The sequence below is a fragment of the Saimiri boliviensis genome, chromosome 14 (genome assembly GCF_048565385.1).
Source record: "Saimiri boliviensis isolate mSaiBol1 chromosome 14, mSaiBol1.pri, whole genome shotgun sequence".
NCBI lineage: Eukaryota > Metazoa > Chordata > Mammalia > Primates > Cebidae > Saimiri > Saimiri boliviensis.
Window position 1 is genome coordinate 81,818,232 of NC_133462.1, and position 19,248 is coordinate 81,837,479.

Sequence of the window (19,248 nt, forward strand, 5' to 3'; positions counted from 1 at the left end):
AAATATATATAATAGTGCAAAAAAATTCTGGAGATCTGCTGTACAACATTACACCTGTAGATAACAATACTGAATTGCACACAAAAAGTTAAGAGAATAGATCTCATGTTGACGCATGCCTGTAATCCCAGCTACTCGGGAGGTTGAGGTGGGAGAATCGCTTCAACCCAGGAGGCAGAGGTTGCAGTGAGCCAAGATCATGTCATTGCACTCCAGCCTGGGCAACAAAAGCAAAACTCCATTAAAAAAAAAAAAAGAGTTCTTACTGTAATAATAAATATATTTTAATCTGTATTTATTATGTATACTTTTATATATAATTATATATGATTTAACTATTATTTATAATTTATTATCAAATTATACTAAATGATAATTTATATTTTATAAATTATATTTTATAACTAGTATAGATAGATATAAACTAGTATAATCCCTAGTACACAATAACTTCTCAATAAATCTTTGTTGTTTTCATCATTCTTGAAATGAGAAACTCTAGAAGTGTATCAGAACTCAAAAAAATGTAAAGAGAGAAAAATCATGAAAAAGAAATGAGAGACATGAAAGACAGCTGAAAGTTAAAGTCTGTGAAAAATTAAGTCATATCATGTGAAAAAAATCAACAATGTCATTAATCAAAAAATAACAGAGAAACGTTTCCTCTAAATAGAGTCTCCAATATGAAAAGTGGAAATGGGCATGGTGTTCCAGAAAACTTAAGAAAGAGAACCATGCCTAATCATAGTCCACTAACCTCTTTTAAACTTCAGACTATGGGAAAGAATTCTACAAGAATCTCAGGAAAGAAATTTAAGTTAGTCTTACTGTGTTTCTCCTCAAAGCTAAACACTAACAAGCGATGCCTACAATTCAGATGTAGAAATCCACAGTGTCCTGTTCACAGCCCATCAACAAGAAAAAGCCAGATGATTTACAAAAAACTCAACTTTAAAATGACTATAATTAATATATTAAAGAACCTAGTGACAGAGATGGACAACATGCATGTGCAGTTGGGTAATTTCAAAAGAAAAATGAAAACTATCTACAGACATCAAATAGAAATGTTGCTTCTTTGGTTAGTTTATGACAGGACTAGACACAGCAGGTGAAAGAGCTGGTAAACTTTGAGGTAGGTCAGTAAAATTATTAAAACTATAACCCAAAGGAGAAAAAAGAGTGGAAAAAAGACTACAGCATACAAATGATGTGGGACAATATGAAACATCTAACATGTATATAATTGGAGGCCCAAGAAGAAAAGAAAAATAGAACAAGGCAGAAGACATATTTGAACTAAAAACGGCTACAGATTTTCCAAAACAAAGCACACATCAAAACAGTTCAGAGAATCCTAAGTAAAATAAAAAATAAACACCATACACTTAGCCACAGCATTGTCAAATTGCTGAAACCAAAGGGAAAGAGAAAATCTAAAAGGCAGTCAGAGAAAAAAGAAACATTACTAACAGAGAAACAAATGCTGAAATACCAGCAGATTTTTTTAATCTGAAGTTAAACAAAAGAAAATAGAACACATTGAAAGTACTAGGGGAAAAAGTCTTTTAAGTAGAATTCTGTACCAGTGAAGACATCCTTCAAAAGTGGAAGCAAAATGAGACATGTTTCAGGCAAAGACTGAAAGTTTTACAACTAGTAGACCTGCACCATAAGGTATCTTACAGAACATTCTTCAGACAAGAAACATGATGGCAAGCAGAATGATAAATCTACAAAAAGAAATGTACATTGTAGAAATTACTTTTAAATATAATGTAAATGAAACATAATTTTAAAGATTTTAAAATATCTTTATGAGATAACTGACTGCTTAATGAGAGTATAAAAGAACACATATTTCATTCTAAGAGATCCGTAAAAACAAATATTACTCTATAAAAATGTTCAATAAGAACATGAGTTGTTTTATATGAGCTCTTTTGGAATATTAAGAAAACACTTTCCAACTCATTTTATCAAGGCATTACATAATATCAAAACAAAACAAAGCATTACAAGAAAAGAAAAATTAGAGAACTAGAAGCTTCATGATCATGGACATCAAATTTCTCAACAAAATACTGGGAAATAAAATTGAGTAATATATTTAAAAAGACAATATGGCATGACCAAATGGGGCCCATCCTTTAAATGGAAAGTTGGTTCTACATTCAACAGTCAATTTATGTAATTCTTCCTATTATAGATTTTTTAAAAAATCAATATTCTCCTCAATAGATGCAGAAAAAAAAACAGTGGCAAAATTTAACATCACTTATGATGACAACTCTCAGCAAATTAGAAATCTAAGCCCAATAAAGGGAATCTAGAAAATTTTCATAGCTAACCTCATACCCAACGGTGAAAGACGTTCCCCTTAAACTTCGGAGCAAGGCAAACATGTCTGATTTTAGCACTTTTAGTCAATATGGCTCAGGAGGTCCTAGCCAATGCAATAAAGCAAGAAAAGGAAATCAAAGGCATACAGGCTGGAAAGGAAAATAAAACTGTGTTTATTGACAGACATGACAATCTGTGGTAGACAATCTCAAAGAAATTACTAAAAAGCTACCAGAACTAATATGTTAGTTTAGCCAGCTTATAAGATACAAGCTGAAATATTAAAACATAAATTGTATTTTGTATTATTTAACAACTGAAAATTCAAATTAATAACAATGCCTTTTAAGATAACATATAATGCACAAAAGGTGCAAAAATTGTAGGTTGAAAGGTACAAAATATTCCTGAGAGGAAGTAACAAAGACAAAGACTGTGGTATATGGAACAATATACCATGTTCATGGATCAAAAAATACTGTTAAGATGTCAGCTCTCCTCAAATTAATCTACAAATTCATCATAATCCCATTCAAAATTTTTGCAAATTTTGCTAGAAATTGGCAAACATAGCCTAAAACTTACTTTTAAAGAAACATATCCTTTAATAGTGAAAACAATTTTGAAAAAGAAGAATAAAGTTGGGAGACACACTAATTTCAAAGCATATTATATAGCTACAGTAATCAAAACAATGTAGTACTAACATAAAGAAAGGCATACAGAGCAATGAAATGATTAATTTTTGGTCCCAAAGGTTCCATGGTAATTCGATAGAGGAAAGTTAGTGTTTTCAACAAATGGTACTAGTAAATCTCAACCTTCACTTCATGTCATACACAAAAATCAACTCAAAAGAGATCTGAAATCTAAATATAAGAGCTACAACTATAAAACTTCTAGTACAAAAATATTTGTGACCTAGGGTTAGGTAAATGTTTTTTAGGTAGGATATAAAAAATATAAACTATAAAATAAATATTAAACTATAAAATTAATATTAGATAAATTGAACTTCATTATAATTAAAATCTTCTGCTTTTCAAAATGAGAAGACAAGCCACAGCCTGAAAAAAAATTTGTGTAGCATATATCTGATAAAGGACTTGTATCTAGATTATCTAAAGAACTTTTATGTCTCAATAATATGACATACATGTAATTTTTAAATGCACAAAATAATTTAGCATATTTTTCATCATGAAGCTATACAAATGTCAAACACACAAAAAGATGCTCAACACTATTCATTATTAGAGAAATGCAAATTAAAGTTACAATTAGATACTGGTCCACCAGAGAATGGATTTTTAAAAAACTGACAGTATTAAGTGCCAGCAAGAATCTAGAACACTTGGAAATCAAAGATTATGTGAGGGTAGGGAAATGAAAAACGGTACAGAAACTGGACAACAGTTTGGCCATTTCTTATAAGGTTAAATAAAAACTTACCATTTGATCTAGCAATCTCACTCAGGTATTCACTCAAGATAAATTAAAAAATTGCGTGGAGAGGGGACTGACTACAAGTGAACATGAAAAAATACTTCTGGATTGCGGAACGGTTTGTATCATGATTGTGATGGTGATAAGTTGTCTGTATACATTTGTCAAAATACATTTAACTGTACACTTGAAATCAGTGGATTTTATTGTATATACATCATGCCCTGACAGACTTGATTCCAAATAAGCTTCAAAGATAGAAATCTGATGAATGGTGGCCAGAGGTTGGAGGTGAGGGAAGAGACAGACTACAAGGAATTCAACAAAATTTTTTGAGTTGGTGAAAATGCTCTAATAACTGGATTGTAGGATTCTTTACTTATTTATTTATTAAAACTAACCAAACTGGACATGTTTAAAAGCTGAATTTTAAACCTGACTTTTTAAAAAGTAATGAACAAGAAAACAAATAATTCCAGAACACAACAGAGCAATATACTAAGGTGCCTGCAGAAAAACACTTGTGACCCCAAAGTTGCATAGGCAGCCATTTTACCAAAAGACAGTGGAAAGATGTTCTGAGAAGTACAAGGACTCAGAAAATACCCATCCAAGTACTTTTCCTGAGTGAAGTACCTGGGATCCTATGACTGAATAAAGTAACATAAATCAAAAGAAAGAACACCAGAAACACTGATTAGATAATTGTTGGTCTACCTGACAGGATAAACGTGGTAACGAGCAGGGCCACTGCAAGAACATAAATTACCTTTGTGTATTAGATAAATAAACCTTCCTCCCAGGCCCTTCCCCTTTTTTTCTTAAAGAAAATACCTATATGGTAGGAATAGCTGGAGATACACAAAAATTACTCCATTGATTACTGTGAAATATTGACAGAGAAAACTGTTGAATTCATTCTGTTTCACAAAGGGAAATAAACAATTGTCTTTCTGCTGCTGACATTGATCAGTTTAATAGGAGTTAAGTTAATCTTTTAAAAATCGAATTAAGAAATGTCATGTGATTTATATTAAAAAGCACTTTGGAACATATATTATTTTATTTACTCCTTTACATTCAACTTTTGTTTTATCAAAGGAGCATCTGTTGTTTAAACTGTTAAACCGTAAGTCCAGAAATATGCATAATATTAATTTATTTTTTACTGACTGAAGATTCCCCTGAGGACATTACATACACTATAATTTTTAGACTTAATGGCCACTCTACAGTTCTACAACACTGAAAACAAATAGCAGTGGTCCCCACCTACACAAACCTCTGCCCTAATTCCTGCTTCCTGAAGGCAGTGACACAGCTGTTTCTTCTCCATATTTACCTCCATATTTTCAAATAAAATACTTGTTTTCAAAGTTTTTATTTCTTGCTTTTTTTTTTAATTTGAGAAGTTATTTGCTGACTTTCTAATATGGAAGACAAGATTTAGATTTCCTCCATCACATTTCACCTGCCCCATTCTTCCATCAGAGATACAGCTTGATGCTTACTCAGATTATTATATAAATACGCTTCATAGCTGAGCCAGTACCTACAATAGATATGTTTCTTGGCTCTTACAACTTTGTGTCTTCCTGCAGTTAGAGTTTATCTTGTTTTCTCAGCATCTTAGGCTTCCCTTGCTGCCAGGCTAGGTTTCCATTTTCTCCTTCTGGGTAAGTCTACAGTCCATCTGTTTTCTAGATTCTAATGTTTTGTGGCTGTCATATTCTCTGTTCTCTTGTCCATATAGCTTTATGCAATCGTATCCCTTTATTGTCTTTTGAGTGGTATTTCAGTGAAGGCAGACACATGGGTTCGGTTGATCACCATGTTAAGGAGCAGTACCTCCCAGTGTCACTAACTGATCTTGGCAGAGACACATCTGCAGAGGGGAAGCCAGGCCAGAAGGTGAGGGGCATTCCCCATTAGGGCAAACCAAGCATCTTGACCTGTCTTCTAACACCACTGAGGCGTCACTCAGCCACACCATCACTCCCTGGTTTGCACAGATCCTATTTCTCTTGTAATTTTGGAGAAAACATTTATTTAAAAAAATAAGTTAATTTAATGAATTGAGAAGAAGGATGAGGGCCCATGGTCCTCACACCTACCTTCACTGCACTGAAGCAGACCGGGTGGAGCAGGGCAGCAGCCAAGATGCTCCTGGCCATGCTGTAAACAGCCGAGGTTATCCCAGACACAGCTGGAAGACAAACTTGATCAACAGTTCTTTTCTAGACTGGCCATTCTTATAATTAACAAATGTAAAACAGTGAAGAGAAGGTTGCGCGTTCACATACAAGATGCCTGCTGAAGAGGCAAAGAATACGTCTATGGGATCCATCAAAATGCACTGGGTAAATCGTAGGTGTAAGAAAGAGGCTACCATTTAACTAAAAATTCAAGAGGAAAATATTTAGAAAGGATGCTTTACAATGTTCTTAAAAGGCTATGTGAATGTGTCAGAAGAAGGTAGGGAGACCTCATGGTTTACACTTGAAAGCTGCTGGCCAAGGAAAAGATCCTGGATAGCAATTTCAACAGAATCAAGAGAAAGGAGGAGGAGGGAGGGAGAAGAAAGGAAGGAGGAGACAGGATACAGGAGAGAGAACAAGCAAGTGTCCCCATGTAGTGTGTGTGTGTGTGTGTGTGTGTGTGTGTGTGTGTGAGAGAGAGAGAGAGAGAGAGAGAGAGAGAGAGAGAGATGGGGGTGGTAACAGTGATTGCATTATGCACATGATTTCATTTACTCCTTATAGCAATCCTATGAGGTCATCATGTTTATCTCCATTTAGAGTAGAGAAGAGTAGGCTGAAAATGTAAGCAATTTACATCACGCAATGAGAGTATAAAATTATGACAATAAAAGGGTCAAAGTGATGACTTGGGGATACAGGTCACCTGTCTCTAAGGTACACACACAATACACAGCACAACGTCAACCCACAGGCTCACACTGATGCACTCCCAGACTTGAGCATATACGTGCTCAAATATATACACATACACACAAACACACATACACACACTTATAGACTCTCACACATGCTCACGCATATTCACACAGAGTGTTTTTAAAGGAATAGTTTGAAGGGCCTCAAACCTATTCCAAATCACAGAGAATTCTACCCTTGTTTCTGTGCTTATGCTCAACCAAGTTAGGTGGACAACTTCCTCTGTAGCTACAGGAAATCCAGTCAGGCCCATCATCACCCAGACTGATCCAAACTGAAGTCGTTTAAATGCTCAGAACAAAGAAAATCTACCTAGCCTCTCATCCCCTGCCCAAGTCTATTTAGTCCTTATCTGAACTCTAGAATCCTTTACAGCAAGAATAGAATGTAAATGACTTACCAGAACCGCCAAAAAACAGCATGTCAACTTGCTCCAAAAGATAAATGCAGAACGTGTTGATTTGTGGGAAGAGCCCAAGGAGGGACATAGCAGGGAAGCAATATAGAAATACTGAAAATGAACAAACAAAATCAATGATAAGCATATGGGAACTGTGTAGCCCAGGCTCCTGCTGCAGTGCTGTCTCTCTCCGCTTCCAAACCACCCCACTCAGGAATACTGAAGGCAATCTTAGGACTTCTCACCCAGAGGAAACTGGAGGCTGAGATGGAAATGTGCCTGTGGATGCAACAAGGAGCTGATCCTGAGAGGTACTGATGGAAGCAATGCACACAAGCACTGGACTGAGCAAAGACCTCAGGGGTGGTGAGTGAGAGTAGAATCATCTTCAGTTTGAAAGAGTAGACTTGGGCATGGGAGAGATGAGGGCAAGAGAAAGGAAACTAAGAAAACTATAGGAACATAAAAAGACACAGGACAGGCTGGGTGTGGTGGCTTGCACCTGTAACACCAGCACTTTGGGAGGCCAACGTGGGCGTATCACCTGAGGTCAGGAGTTTGAAACCAGCCTGGCCAACATGGTGAAACCCTACCTAAAAAATACAAAAATTGGCCAGTTGTGGTGGTGGGCGCTTGTAAGCCCAGTTACTCAGGAGGCTGAGACAGGAGAATCATTTGAACCCAGGAGGCAGAGGTTGCAGTGAGCTGAGATCCTGCCACTGTACTCCAGCCTGGGCAACAGAGCAAGACTCTGTTTCACAAACAGAAAAACACAGGACAATAATTATGGCGATCTTTTCCTGAATACGAGAGGGTAGCAAAAACCTGGGGACAAGGGGGTCTCCTTGCTTTGCAGTTCTATAACCTCAAGCACTTGAGTAACTCAGAGTCTATTACATCCTAAATACCAACTGGAAACTTATAGTTAGCCAAGGCTCTCAAGTAGGAACTACCTGACTGCGGCACATGGTGATGATGTGATCCTGATTCTAGCATAGATGGATCACTTGGTAGCTAAAGGTGGTCTTGGCTGAGGAGAGGGAGATTGTGCTATCTCCCATCAGAATGATGCAATTGCACAACTGGAAAAAATATTTATAGTTTATAATTTAATATTTCAGAGAACTATTTTGTCAGAGGAGGAAAAATATAGTAGAGCTGCATTTTACAGCAACTTTCCTATCATTCCCTCTTGCTTAATTCTACTGAAGCTGGGTTTCATAGAAACACAGAAACTCCCATTAGCAGTGCCATAATACATCTGTCTTCTTTCCTGTCTCCGATTATTAGGTCATATGTCAATGAAGTTTGGTACTGGTAAACCTTAATAAAACTAAGGAAATTTGATTTGAAATTCAATATGCCTAGACATTGGAACTATGCCCTAAAATGTGCAGAAACCACAGTGAACAATGGGAGGAGGATGGTAAGTGAGGGTGTTTCTGCTATTTTTGAAAAATGGGAAATGTTAACTTCCTATAGTGAAGTTGTAAGGATGAGAGTATTTGCACAACTCATTCTCTGAATGTTTGATTAAAATGGTTAATATTATTGGGTTATTTAAAATAGGCACAATAGCACCTTTGGCCATAAGATGGTAAACAATGTCACGTGGACTTAGTTCTTGCTTCTCTCTTGCCCTTTTTCTGAAATGCTCCTTGTTTTGGGTTGAATTCTGTTTTCACAAAAGAAGTTTAAGTTCTCTTTTTAAAAGTTGGTATACCTATGTAATGAACCTGCACGTTCTACACCTGTATCCCAGAACTTAAAGCAAAAAAAAAAAAAAAAAAAAAAAAAAAGTTGGTTAAAAGTCAGTATGGAACAAAGTATTGGGGAACTGTTCCAACTCTTTGTGGAAGTAAAATTTTATGTCATGAACATGGCTATCTTTGATAACAGGGACTGTGCTTGGTGTTGGAGCCATATTTTGATACATGTGGTGATTCTGTTGTGATCATTTTTGTGTCAAGATTTCAACTATATTATAAAAAAGTAGAGCACCCAAAAGCTGTTTATTTCTCGATCAAAGCAGACAAAAAGGTACAAACACTGATATGCTAGACATAACTATATGAGATATATAATCTTTTTCAGTTTCTGTAAATGGAGAGATATAAGAAATAAATAGAAATTTAATTACAGAACATAGAGTCATGAGCATAGAAATTTTAATCCATAAATTCCATATAATTTCAAACAAACTGAGAAGAGCTTCTCTTTAATTTGGGGTCAAAAAACCCGGCAATGACAATTTTGTTCTATGCTATATCTGCCAATTCTGGATCGGGGCAGAGGGAAGGTCCAATGAGATTTATTATTTACCTTTCAAAACACAGTATGCCTGTGTGACAAAAACTACACTGAGAATGAAGAACTCCAGGGAAAAGCTTAGGAATGGAATATTAAAGGCAAAATCAAATATTGGGAGCTGTTTGGTAAATCAAGGATAAAGAGGTATTCTGTATAAGAAATTCACTGGCTAATTCAATAAAACCTAAAGACGTGAAAAGAATTGGAACACAATGAAAAATGGCATGAGGAAAATAAAATGGTAGAAACTACCCGAAAGTCATCCCTGGAGATGCTGTGGCTGTGGGTGTAGAATTGGAACTTAATGCAACAATACAGGAAGAGCAGCAGTCAACAGGGAGGCCCAGGCACTAGCTCTTCTCCAAAACATATTGGAGGAGGAAAGCTCTAGTCTTTAAAATAAATGTCGTGGAGGTGGAATGGGAGGAAGATGGAGTCCATGTGTCTCATCTGTCAGGTTGCAGTGAACGTGAAGGAAAAAGCAGCCAAATGCTTGTTATGTCACCAGGGCTTTAGGAAAATGACACTTGAAATTGCTGAAATAATTTTGTCCTTTTTTTCCAGAAGTAAAAAATATAAAAGTCTTTGTGGCTGTTCACAATTTTCCTTGTGAACAAACTTTTTTTTTGTTAGCATACCACTGAGCACATCTATACTTTTCTCTCACTTCTTCCTAACTTCTTATTTTCCTTAATAATTATAGTCAATGCAGAAACTTCTAGCACAGTTCCATTTCATAAATAAGCAAAATTCATAAATAAAAATATTGTGGCCTAAGCGTATTTCGTTTATCAAATGAGAATGATATAAATTACTCTATTTGCAGGTTTGAGGGGCAAACATGCAGAATTAAAATGCCACAGAAATAAAACTAAACCCTAGGAATTCAATGTGATTGTCTTCGATGTGCCCTACCTGTAGTATATTAACTAACTGTCCTCATATGGACTACTGAGGCCAAGAAGCAAGCCTGTAAACAAGACATAGAAATGGGACATCTGGGTGTTTAGGGAAGGATAAGTAAAATCCAGTGATTAGTTTTAAAACCTCCACTCATTTCCAGAGTTACAATCTCCATTACTGGAGATGCATTATCGTTGGCAGGGATTTATAAACCTAAGGACCAAAAATAAAGCATAAAACTCCCAGGTCTGAGAAAAACGAAAACAAAAAACACAGAGCAGAGGCCATTTGATAAATCACCCATCCAGAACTTGGAGCCGGGCTATAACTGATGGCCATTTCATGTTGCCTGAAGTTTTTCCATGCCAGAGAACTCATTTCACTAAGCAACCTACTCTACTGCAGGGCAGCTCTAACCCAAACCATTTTACTGGCTTCTTTGTACTGAGTTATAATCCACCTTCCATCTTCTGGAACTAGTTATTAGGGTTACAAAAAGAATAAAATCCCTCCCCTTCAACCTGGCAGCATTTTTTTTTTTTTTGAGACGGAGTTTCGCCCTTGTTACCCAGGCTGGAGTGCAATGGCGCGATCTCGGCTCACCGCAACCTCCGCCTCCTGGGTTCAGGCAATTCTCCTGCCTCAGCCTCTGGAGTAGCTGGGATTACAGGCACACGCCACCATGCTCAGCTAATTTTTTGCACCATTAGTAGAGACGGGGTTTCACCATGTTGACCAGGATGGTCTCGATCTCTTGACCTCGTGATCCACCCGCCTCGGACTCCCAAAGTGCTGGGATTACAGGCTTGAGCCACCGCGCCCGGCTAACCAGGCAGCATTTTAAGGATCTGAAGCTATTGTGTGTATCTCTAGCACTCAAGTGTTTCTTCTCTGAGTTGGACATTCTCAGTTCCATTACCCAGTTGCCAGAACTCATATAGGCCATGTGACTACACACCCCTCTGGGCACACTCTAGCTTTGTTACTGCTCCTTTTGAAATATGGTACTAAGAATCAAAGACCTCTTGTCTTTCTCATTCATAGGATAATTTCAAAGCCAGTCTCACTCAGAGGCTCTTGCTGAAGTTACCCAAATGCAAAGTAATGTAAATTCTAGCCAGAGGTCACCAGTCTCTGACTGAGTGTAGGAAATGAGTGCAGACTAATAGCTTTCACCTTACTCCTGGCAAAGAAAATAAAGAATGTTTTTCCTTATAATGAAAGGAAAATTGCACAGCATAATATTCTGAACATATATGAGAGCCCATAAATGAAAAAGAAATTACATAGGAATATTACTCTGTGTTTCTATCTCCTTCATTCACCTGAATTTCTCCTCCTACTGTTCCATGATCTGACATTCCCTTCTTCCTTTGAGATGCTTCTCTCCTTGCATTATACACGACAAGGAGTTTCTCCATCCTTCCCACCTGCCCCATGTCCACCTGACTTATCTCATACCACTGGCTCAGGCATTCAGTCCCTTTGCACAAGGAGGGAGAAGGAGCTGCCGACAGTGGACTGTCCTCACTCCTTGTCCGTCCGTCTCCTCTGCTACCTCCTCCTGCTCTGACAGGGTGATGGTTTCTAAGCAGAAACCAGGAGTGGCAGTGGGCAATCGATACAGCACCAGTAAGGCACTGTTCTAGGAAATACTCCATGTCCCCTAGCACCTGCCAGAGGAGGACCGCTTGCACCCAACACACCCTGAGAAGCACGGTAAGTCCATAGGAAACAACGTCACATGGTCTGAGTTCTTCCTTCGCCCTTGTCCTTTTTCTTCAACGCTCCCTGTTTTGGACTGAATTATGTTCCCACAAAAGATGTTGAAGTTCTGACTCCCAGGAACTCGCAATGTGACCTTGTTTGGAAATAGGGTCTTTGCAGATTATTGAGTTAAGCTGAGGCCCTTAGGGCCCATCCGGGCCCTAATTCAGTTTGACTGGTGTCCTTATGAAAAAGAAAAATTTGGACACAGAGGCAGGCGTGCACAGAGGGAAGACCATGTGAAGACACAGGAGAAGAATGCCGTCTACAGGACAAGGAGAGACGCCTGGAACAGGTCCTCCTCTAGCGCTTTCAGAGGGAGCATGGCCCGGACAACGCCTTGAGTTCGGACTTCCGGCCTCTAGAACTGCAAGACAGTAAACGGCTGTTGTTCTAAGCCACCCGGTGGGGAGTGCTTTGTTCCAGCGGCTCTAGGAAGCAAATGCTATGAAGTCAATGTGAATGCATACGTTGTGTGTCTTCCATATGCCCTGCCTATGTATTAACTAATTGCCCTCAGATGGACTACTGAGGCCAAGAAACAAGCCTGTAAACAAGACATAGAGATGGGTGGTCTGCGTGTTTAGGGAAGGGTAAGTACAATCTAGTGACTGGTTCTAAAACCTCCACTTATCTTCAAAAGTTAAGCTCCATTGTTGAAAATGCACTATTATTGGCAGAGATTTATAAAACTAAGGACCAAAAATAAAGCATAAACCTCCCAGGTCCGAAAAAAAACAAAAACAAAAACAAAAAACACAGAGCAGAGGCCATTTGATAAAGCACCCACCCAGTGCCTGGACCTGGGCTACAACTGATGGCCATTTCATCTTGCAAACGCTTCCTACAGCCACTGCACTCTTCTTTTTCCTCCTAATAACCTCTTTTTCTCCTGTTTTTCTCTTCTCTCCTTGCTAGTTCCTCTATATAGCAATGGCAGCAGATATAGACTACGTATACCCCTTACTAGTTGAGGGAATACAGAGTAAAGAAGTTCCACAAGGAAGAAATGACTTTAAATTGCCCTTGTATTGCCTCATAAAGTCAGAAAAATAGTGTAAGCTTCTATCTCTTTCCTTTCTCTCCGATTTGTTCTAAATTTGTTTCACAACATTTTCCTTCTCAGTGCAAATTAGTATGTTTAACACATTCATTCCACAGGGATTGCTATTGTTCTATTGTTCTATTTATCTTTACCCCAGAAGTTATTTAATCGGCTTGCTGGATTATTTATCAGCATTTTTACTTGTTACTGTTGACAAGGAAACAAAAATATGTATCAGGCAGAAGCTTTAATGAGGGAAAGGGAATTCCAGTGAAAAAGGTAAGAATGGTCCCTCTCCAATTCCTAATAAAATTGATTTTTAAAATAAAATACAGTGAGGCTATACATAGCTAGTAGGATATTCTAGAACAAGGCTTACTGCTAAAAGTAAAATCTCAGGCTTTTACCAATTATTTAAGACAATAAAGTCTTCCTTTTTAAGCTTTAATAACATCTCACATTCCAGTGCCGTTATAAGTTTGCCACACCACGACAACTACACTTATTCCACAGAGTTGATTTTTTTACAGAAGGAAATAAAAATTCTAAAAACCAGGAATGAGGGAGAGACCCATTACAGAAAAGCAATTTCTAAATGGAAGACACTTCATGCTCTTCATGCCCCAAACCTCTTTCTACAGATTATTGGCAAAAAGCACTCACTAAGTCCCTACTTATTCTAAGGGCTGAGTTAAACGGTCCAAATGGACTATAGCCTTCTCTGACTTGTGAATGGGAGGTATTCCAAAAGTTATTTGTACATTAATCTCCTTGGTACTTAAAAGAGACTTTTGGCCACGCATGGTGACTCACACCTGTAATCCCAGCACTTTGAGAGGCTGAGGTGGGTGGATCACCCGAGGTCAGGAGTTCAAAACCAATCTGGCCAACATGGCGAAACCTCGTCTCTACTAAAAATACAAAAATTAGCTAGGTATGTTGGCACACGCCTGTAATCCCAGCTACTTGGGAGATGGAGGCAGGAGAATCACTTGAACCCAGGAGGCAGAGGTTGCAGTAAGCTGAGATCATGTCACTGCACTCCAGCCTGGGCGATAAAGATAGACTCCATCTCCAAACAAACAAACAAACAAATAAACACCCCACAGACTTTTATGTTCATTAGTTCATCCTTTCAAAGTGTTTATTTAGTACCTATAAATGCCAGACACTGCTAAGGATTCAGTGGTAAGAAAGCAGGCAGGGTCTCTGCCTTGCCTTTTCCAAGATAATAAGCTAAGGGAGACAGGTATTATTTCAATATCACAGATGTGAGCAGATTGTTACAAAATGGGTTACAGACTATGAAAAGTGTGGGTAGTGAGAGGATAGACAATGGGGTGAAACTTAGGGAAATGAGGTATTATGAGCCAGCACAGTGAAGGGCGGGGGAGGCCGCACAACAGCTTCTGAGCAGAAGGAGCACAGTGTGTGAGAAGGAGACGAGAAAGGGCCACAGTAGTTATGGCTCCACCTCAAGCCACAAATCCCTGTGACCTGTAAGAGGTGGCACTCTATCGACACTTAACCCATACTCAAGATCCCAGGAAAAGATGACCTCATGGGGGTACCCAGGATGGAGTGTGGAGTGCAGAGAGAGAAAAGGCAACATTTTGACATAGACAATTGTTTCCTGGACATCTTCCAAAATTACTTTATGCTTTCTCCTTCTCTAATCTCCAGGTCCTTGTGTGCCCTTGAGTTGTGGACTCCAACACCGCTGTTTGCAAAAAGGTGACAAGAAAGGATGGCCCTCCAGAGTGTGCAATCATGAGTGAGCATCTCTGTCTGCTCAAACTCTGACTTCTTCATTGCAGCCAATTTAGTGAGGAATATGGGTGAACTAAGTTATAAAGTAACAAGAATGACATACGACCTTTCTTACTGTGTATGTGTCTGTTTGACTGATAGGACTGAAAAAAAAGGAAAGTAAAAAATATCAGGCTGGGCGTAGTGGCTCATGCCTGTAATCCCAGAACTTTGGGAGGCCGAGGTGGGCCGATCACAAGGTCAGGAGATAGAGACCATCTTAGCCAACATGGTGAAACCCCATCTCTACTAAAAGTATGAAAATTAGCTGGACATGGTGATGCGTATCTGTAATCTCAGCTACTTGGGAGGCTGAGGCAGGAGAATCACTTGAACCAGGGAGTCAGAGGTTGCAGTGAGCTGAGATCACGCCAATGCATTCCAACCTGGCAACAGAGTATGACTCCGACTCAAAAACAAACAAACAAACAAAATCAGGAAGGATAGAAGCAAATATTCAATATTCTTTGGCAGGAGGGCACTGACTGGGAGATCAAATTATGGATCTGCTCCTATTTTTTTTTTTAACATGTTTCTGTTTCCTAATTGAACTCAGAGGTTCTCTGAAGCACAGTGCATAACCCTCTGGCATAAAGAAGCTACTCTTTTCTTCCCATGATGCAACAGGAAAAGATGTGTTGGGGATGCATAGAAAGGTGGGCTTGTGGTAGGTTGGACATGCAGGGAGTGGAGAGTGAAGAGTTTGCTACCAATGCAGCAGGAAGAGGAATGGGAAGCCAGTGGGTGGGATGCCTACCAGAGTTTTCACCTAGAAGAAGCACAAAGAAAGCTTACACTATACCTGGGCACCTTCCCTAGTGCCACTAGAGAGATTCAGGGGACTGTCGTGGAGGTTGGGGAACGGATGATGTGGGACAGAAGGCTTTGACAGTTTCTCAAGTAATATTTCTAGTTGGCAAGTGAGAGATCCAGCTACTGATGTCGGCGGAAGCTGCCCTTTATTAACTCAGCTGGTCCGTGTGATCACAGACAATGACAAGCTGGCAGGTGTGCAAACCCCTGGATGTCTCTGCAAGAATTCTCAGAGCATATGCAGTCGGGTAAACACCAGGGCAAACACTATGCATAATAAGGACAACAAGAGCTGATGCTTAGTGTCCAGCACTGCTCACTAGGTCTAAGTATACCAACTCATTTAAAACTTGTAGTCATTTCTGAGGTGGCCAATAGTTTTGCCTTTATATTACAGTTAAATTTTGCTCAAAGTCATATACCTCGTGAAGTGGCAAAGCTGGAATTCAAGTAGTCAGCAGTTTGGCTCCAGAGTCAGGGCTCAAAACCACTACAGTATGCGGGTGACTTGTTTAAACAGAGCATTTTATCTCAAATACTGCCTAAACCTTAAGGCAAGCAAAGGGATTGGTGAAGACTGGGAGATCTGAGTATCCAGGACTCCACCTGGACTGAGAACCATGCCCATTAATGCTGCCACTCTGATGGCAAAACCATCCCCAGCAGGCACCATAACAACCATTCTTCAGATGGACATTATTATGATGGACATTATAGTGCTGTAACTTCCTGGTCATAAATATCAAAATCCTTTAAAAAGAATGCCATAGTTCTATGCTTTGAGGCGTGGGCTCCCACAAAGTCTTCAGTGGATGTGCAAGCCAAGAGGAAAATGCACACCTCTTCACCTGATAATCAAGTAAGGAAGCTTAGAAATTCAGAAGACAAAGGGGAGACACACCCCTGACCCCCATATTGTTCCCCACAACCCCGATATTAACTCACCAATTAAGGAGTCCCTAGCTGATTGTAGGAACACTGGAGAGAAGAGCTTCAGGCCATACACAACGTAACGGGGAGGGTGCCTGGCTTTGGCCCCTGTATCAAGAAGCAAAATAAGGCCACACAGCACACAAAAATAGATTGGTCTGCTATATGTTATGATTTGGTTGTGTCCCTAGAAAACAAACACAGTTTCTGAATGGTACCTTTTATTTTGATTAAATGACAAAAATCTCATAGTCAATAACTTATGCCATATAACACATTTTTCCCCGAGCACCACAATTCACACACACACACACACACACACACACACACACACACAAGTTATGGCTATCAATCTCAACAAGATTTAACTGAAAATTTAATTACCATCCTGAGAGAAAATGTAGATCTAATTCAATGCTTTCCCCAACAGTGAAACTTCCATTCATCTTGTTCATATTGAGTACAAAACTAATTTAAACCACTATTTGCTCCACACTTGGGTGCCAATATTAATAAGAAATAGAATTATAATTTGTGGGCTTTAATTTCCTAGTATCTCAGAAAGCAAGACAATATGGGTACAAAGTTATACCTGCAGAAATTACGTAAAATGTCTTAGTGTAGCACAGTAGAATCATTCTGGTTCTGTTTTTTTTTAAGTGTTATTTATACTATGTACATAGCATTTTCCCGTGAGGGGTACCAAATTTTTAGCAGAACTAATCTTATCCCTATACCTATTGTTACGAGGCAAAGTAGGAACATTTTTTATTCTTCTTGAATGGATAAAAAAATTAAAGAACTTCATCAACATCATATAATGTCATATATAAGGAACATCATACAACATCAACTTTCCAGGGCAAAAGCCAACAAAAATTTTACATTTCACAAATCAATGCACAATTTATAAGATTCAGGGGAAAAACAATGAAAATGAATTGGGAAAAGGGTCTTTTGCAATTCATGAACTGCCTTGAGTGTAAAAAGTAAAAATTAAAGTGATATGGTTTCACATGTGAATTTTTAAAGTCACTGCCATGAACATGTTATATTTAGAAATGCAATTTAAATTACCACTGCTTCTATAATAGAAATAGTCCTATTCTGAGACCATCTTTAAAGAGGAAGGAAAACACAGGCTGTCCATGGAGGCTGGCTATGTTTGGCCCAGAGTCCAGGCTTAGTCTTGAAGAATACTTGTACTCTTAGGAAATTTCCTTTTGAATCCAACTAGGTCATAGATTAATGGATATGAGAATACTTTTGTTGCATTTTTAAAAATTGAAAGTAAAGCCCAAGTTAAATCTAAATGCATTTCTCATCAAGTGAATGGCAAAATAAGTTTGTTGGTATAAATAACGATGCAGTATACAAATATACATGCGTATGACACATTTTCTCAAACTGGTATGGTTTAGGAAATACAATTAAATAGCTACTTTCCACTTGCTCTGATTTGTTTTCTTTTATTAAAAGTTTAAAAATGCATTATTCTACAAATTAAGTCTTTGGCCTTTAACAAGTCTGAGATATTATTTTGAATCTTCCAAGTCAAACTTTACTGGGCATGGGAAGGTTTTCTTTGTATTTGTAATTTATGAAACAAAACTGAAGACACCGTTACAAAGAGCCTGCCCTCATCACCATGTTCCTGCTTCACCACATTTTCCTATCCTGTGTTTTGGGCCCCCAAACCATACTAAGAGCATTTTGCTAATACATGGCACATAAACCATAAACCACTTCTCCTTTTTTTTTTTTTTTTTTTTTGAGACAGAGTCCTACTCTGTCGTCCAAGGCTAGAGTGCAGTGGTGTGATCTCAGCTCACTGCAACCTCCGTCCCCCAGGCTCAAGTGATTCTCCTGCCTCAGCCTCCCGACTAGCTGGGACTACAGGTGCATGTCACCATGCCTGGCTAATTTTTTTGTATTTTTAGTAGAGATGGGGTTTCACTATGTTGGCCAGGCTGGTCTCGAACTCCTGACCTCAGGTGATCTACCCAAAGTGCTAGGATTACAGGCGTGAGTCACTGCACCTGGCTACTACTTCTATTTGCCTTGATTCCTGAGAATACCTACTAATAAAATATCCCTGCTCTCCAGTTCCTACTTTCACATATGAATCAATCATAATATCTCCTAAGGACTGATTTTTAAATTTTTTCAATAGAAAAATTCTATTAGCTCCACCCACTGAAGTCTGATCATAATCTTAAAAACTCATTTGACTCCATTTAACCTTAAAATACATAATGGGGAGCACCAATGGAATTCAGCTGTGGAGCGTCTTGTGAGTCTATTGCACAAAAGCAGATCTCTGTGCATTTGCATTTTTCCATCAGCCCTACCTCCATATGCCATCTCATGACCCAAGTGCTGGTCTCAGTGCAAAGGAAGAGCAAGGTGAGAGAAACAAACAAAAACTCCAGGAGTCCTGCCTGTGCCAAGTGGCGGCACATGTGGCTAAGTGATGAAGCCATCCTAACTATCTCTTAGAGACAGTGGGATGGTCAACTGCTTCA

General features: G+C 38.6%; 1 protein-coding gene across 1 annotated transcript in view; it reads right to left on the reverse strand.

The window, feature by feature from the left end:
- Positions 1-19,248, reverse strand: part of PCNX2 (pecanex 2) — a 291,889-nt gene that overhangs the window by 193,618 nt on the left and 79,023 nt on the right. The window contains exons 13-15 of the mRNA XM_010351533.3: positions 16,739-16,910; positions 7,147-7,257; positions 5,904-5,995 (exon numbers count right to left, since the gene is read on the reverse strand). Of these exons, the coding sequence (XP_010349835.3) occupies positions 5,904-5,995; positions 7,147-7,257; positions 16,739-16,910 (375 nt within the window). The remainder of the gene's footprint in view (positions 1-5,903; positions 5,996-7,146; positions 7,258-16,738; positions 16,911-19,248) is intronic.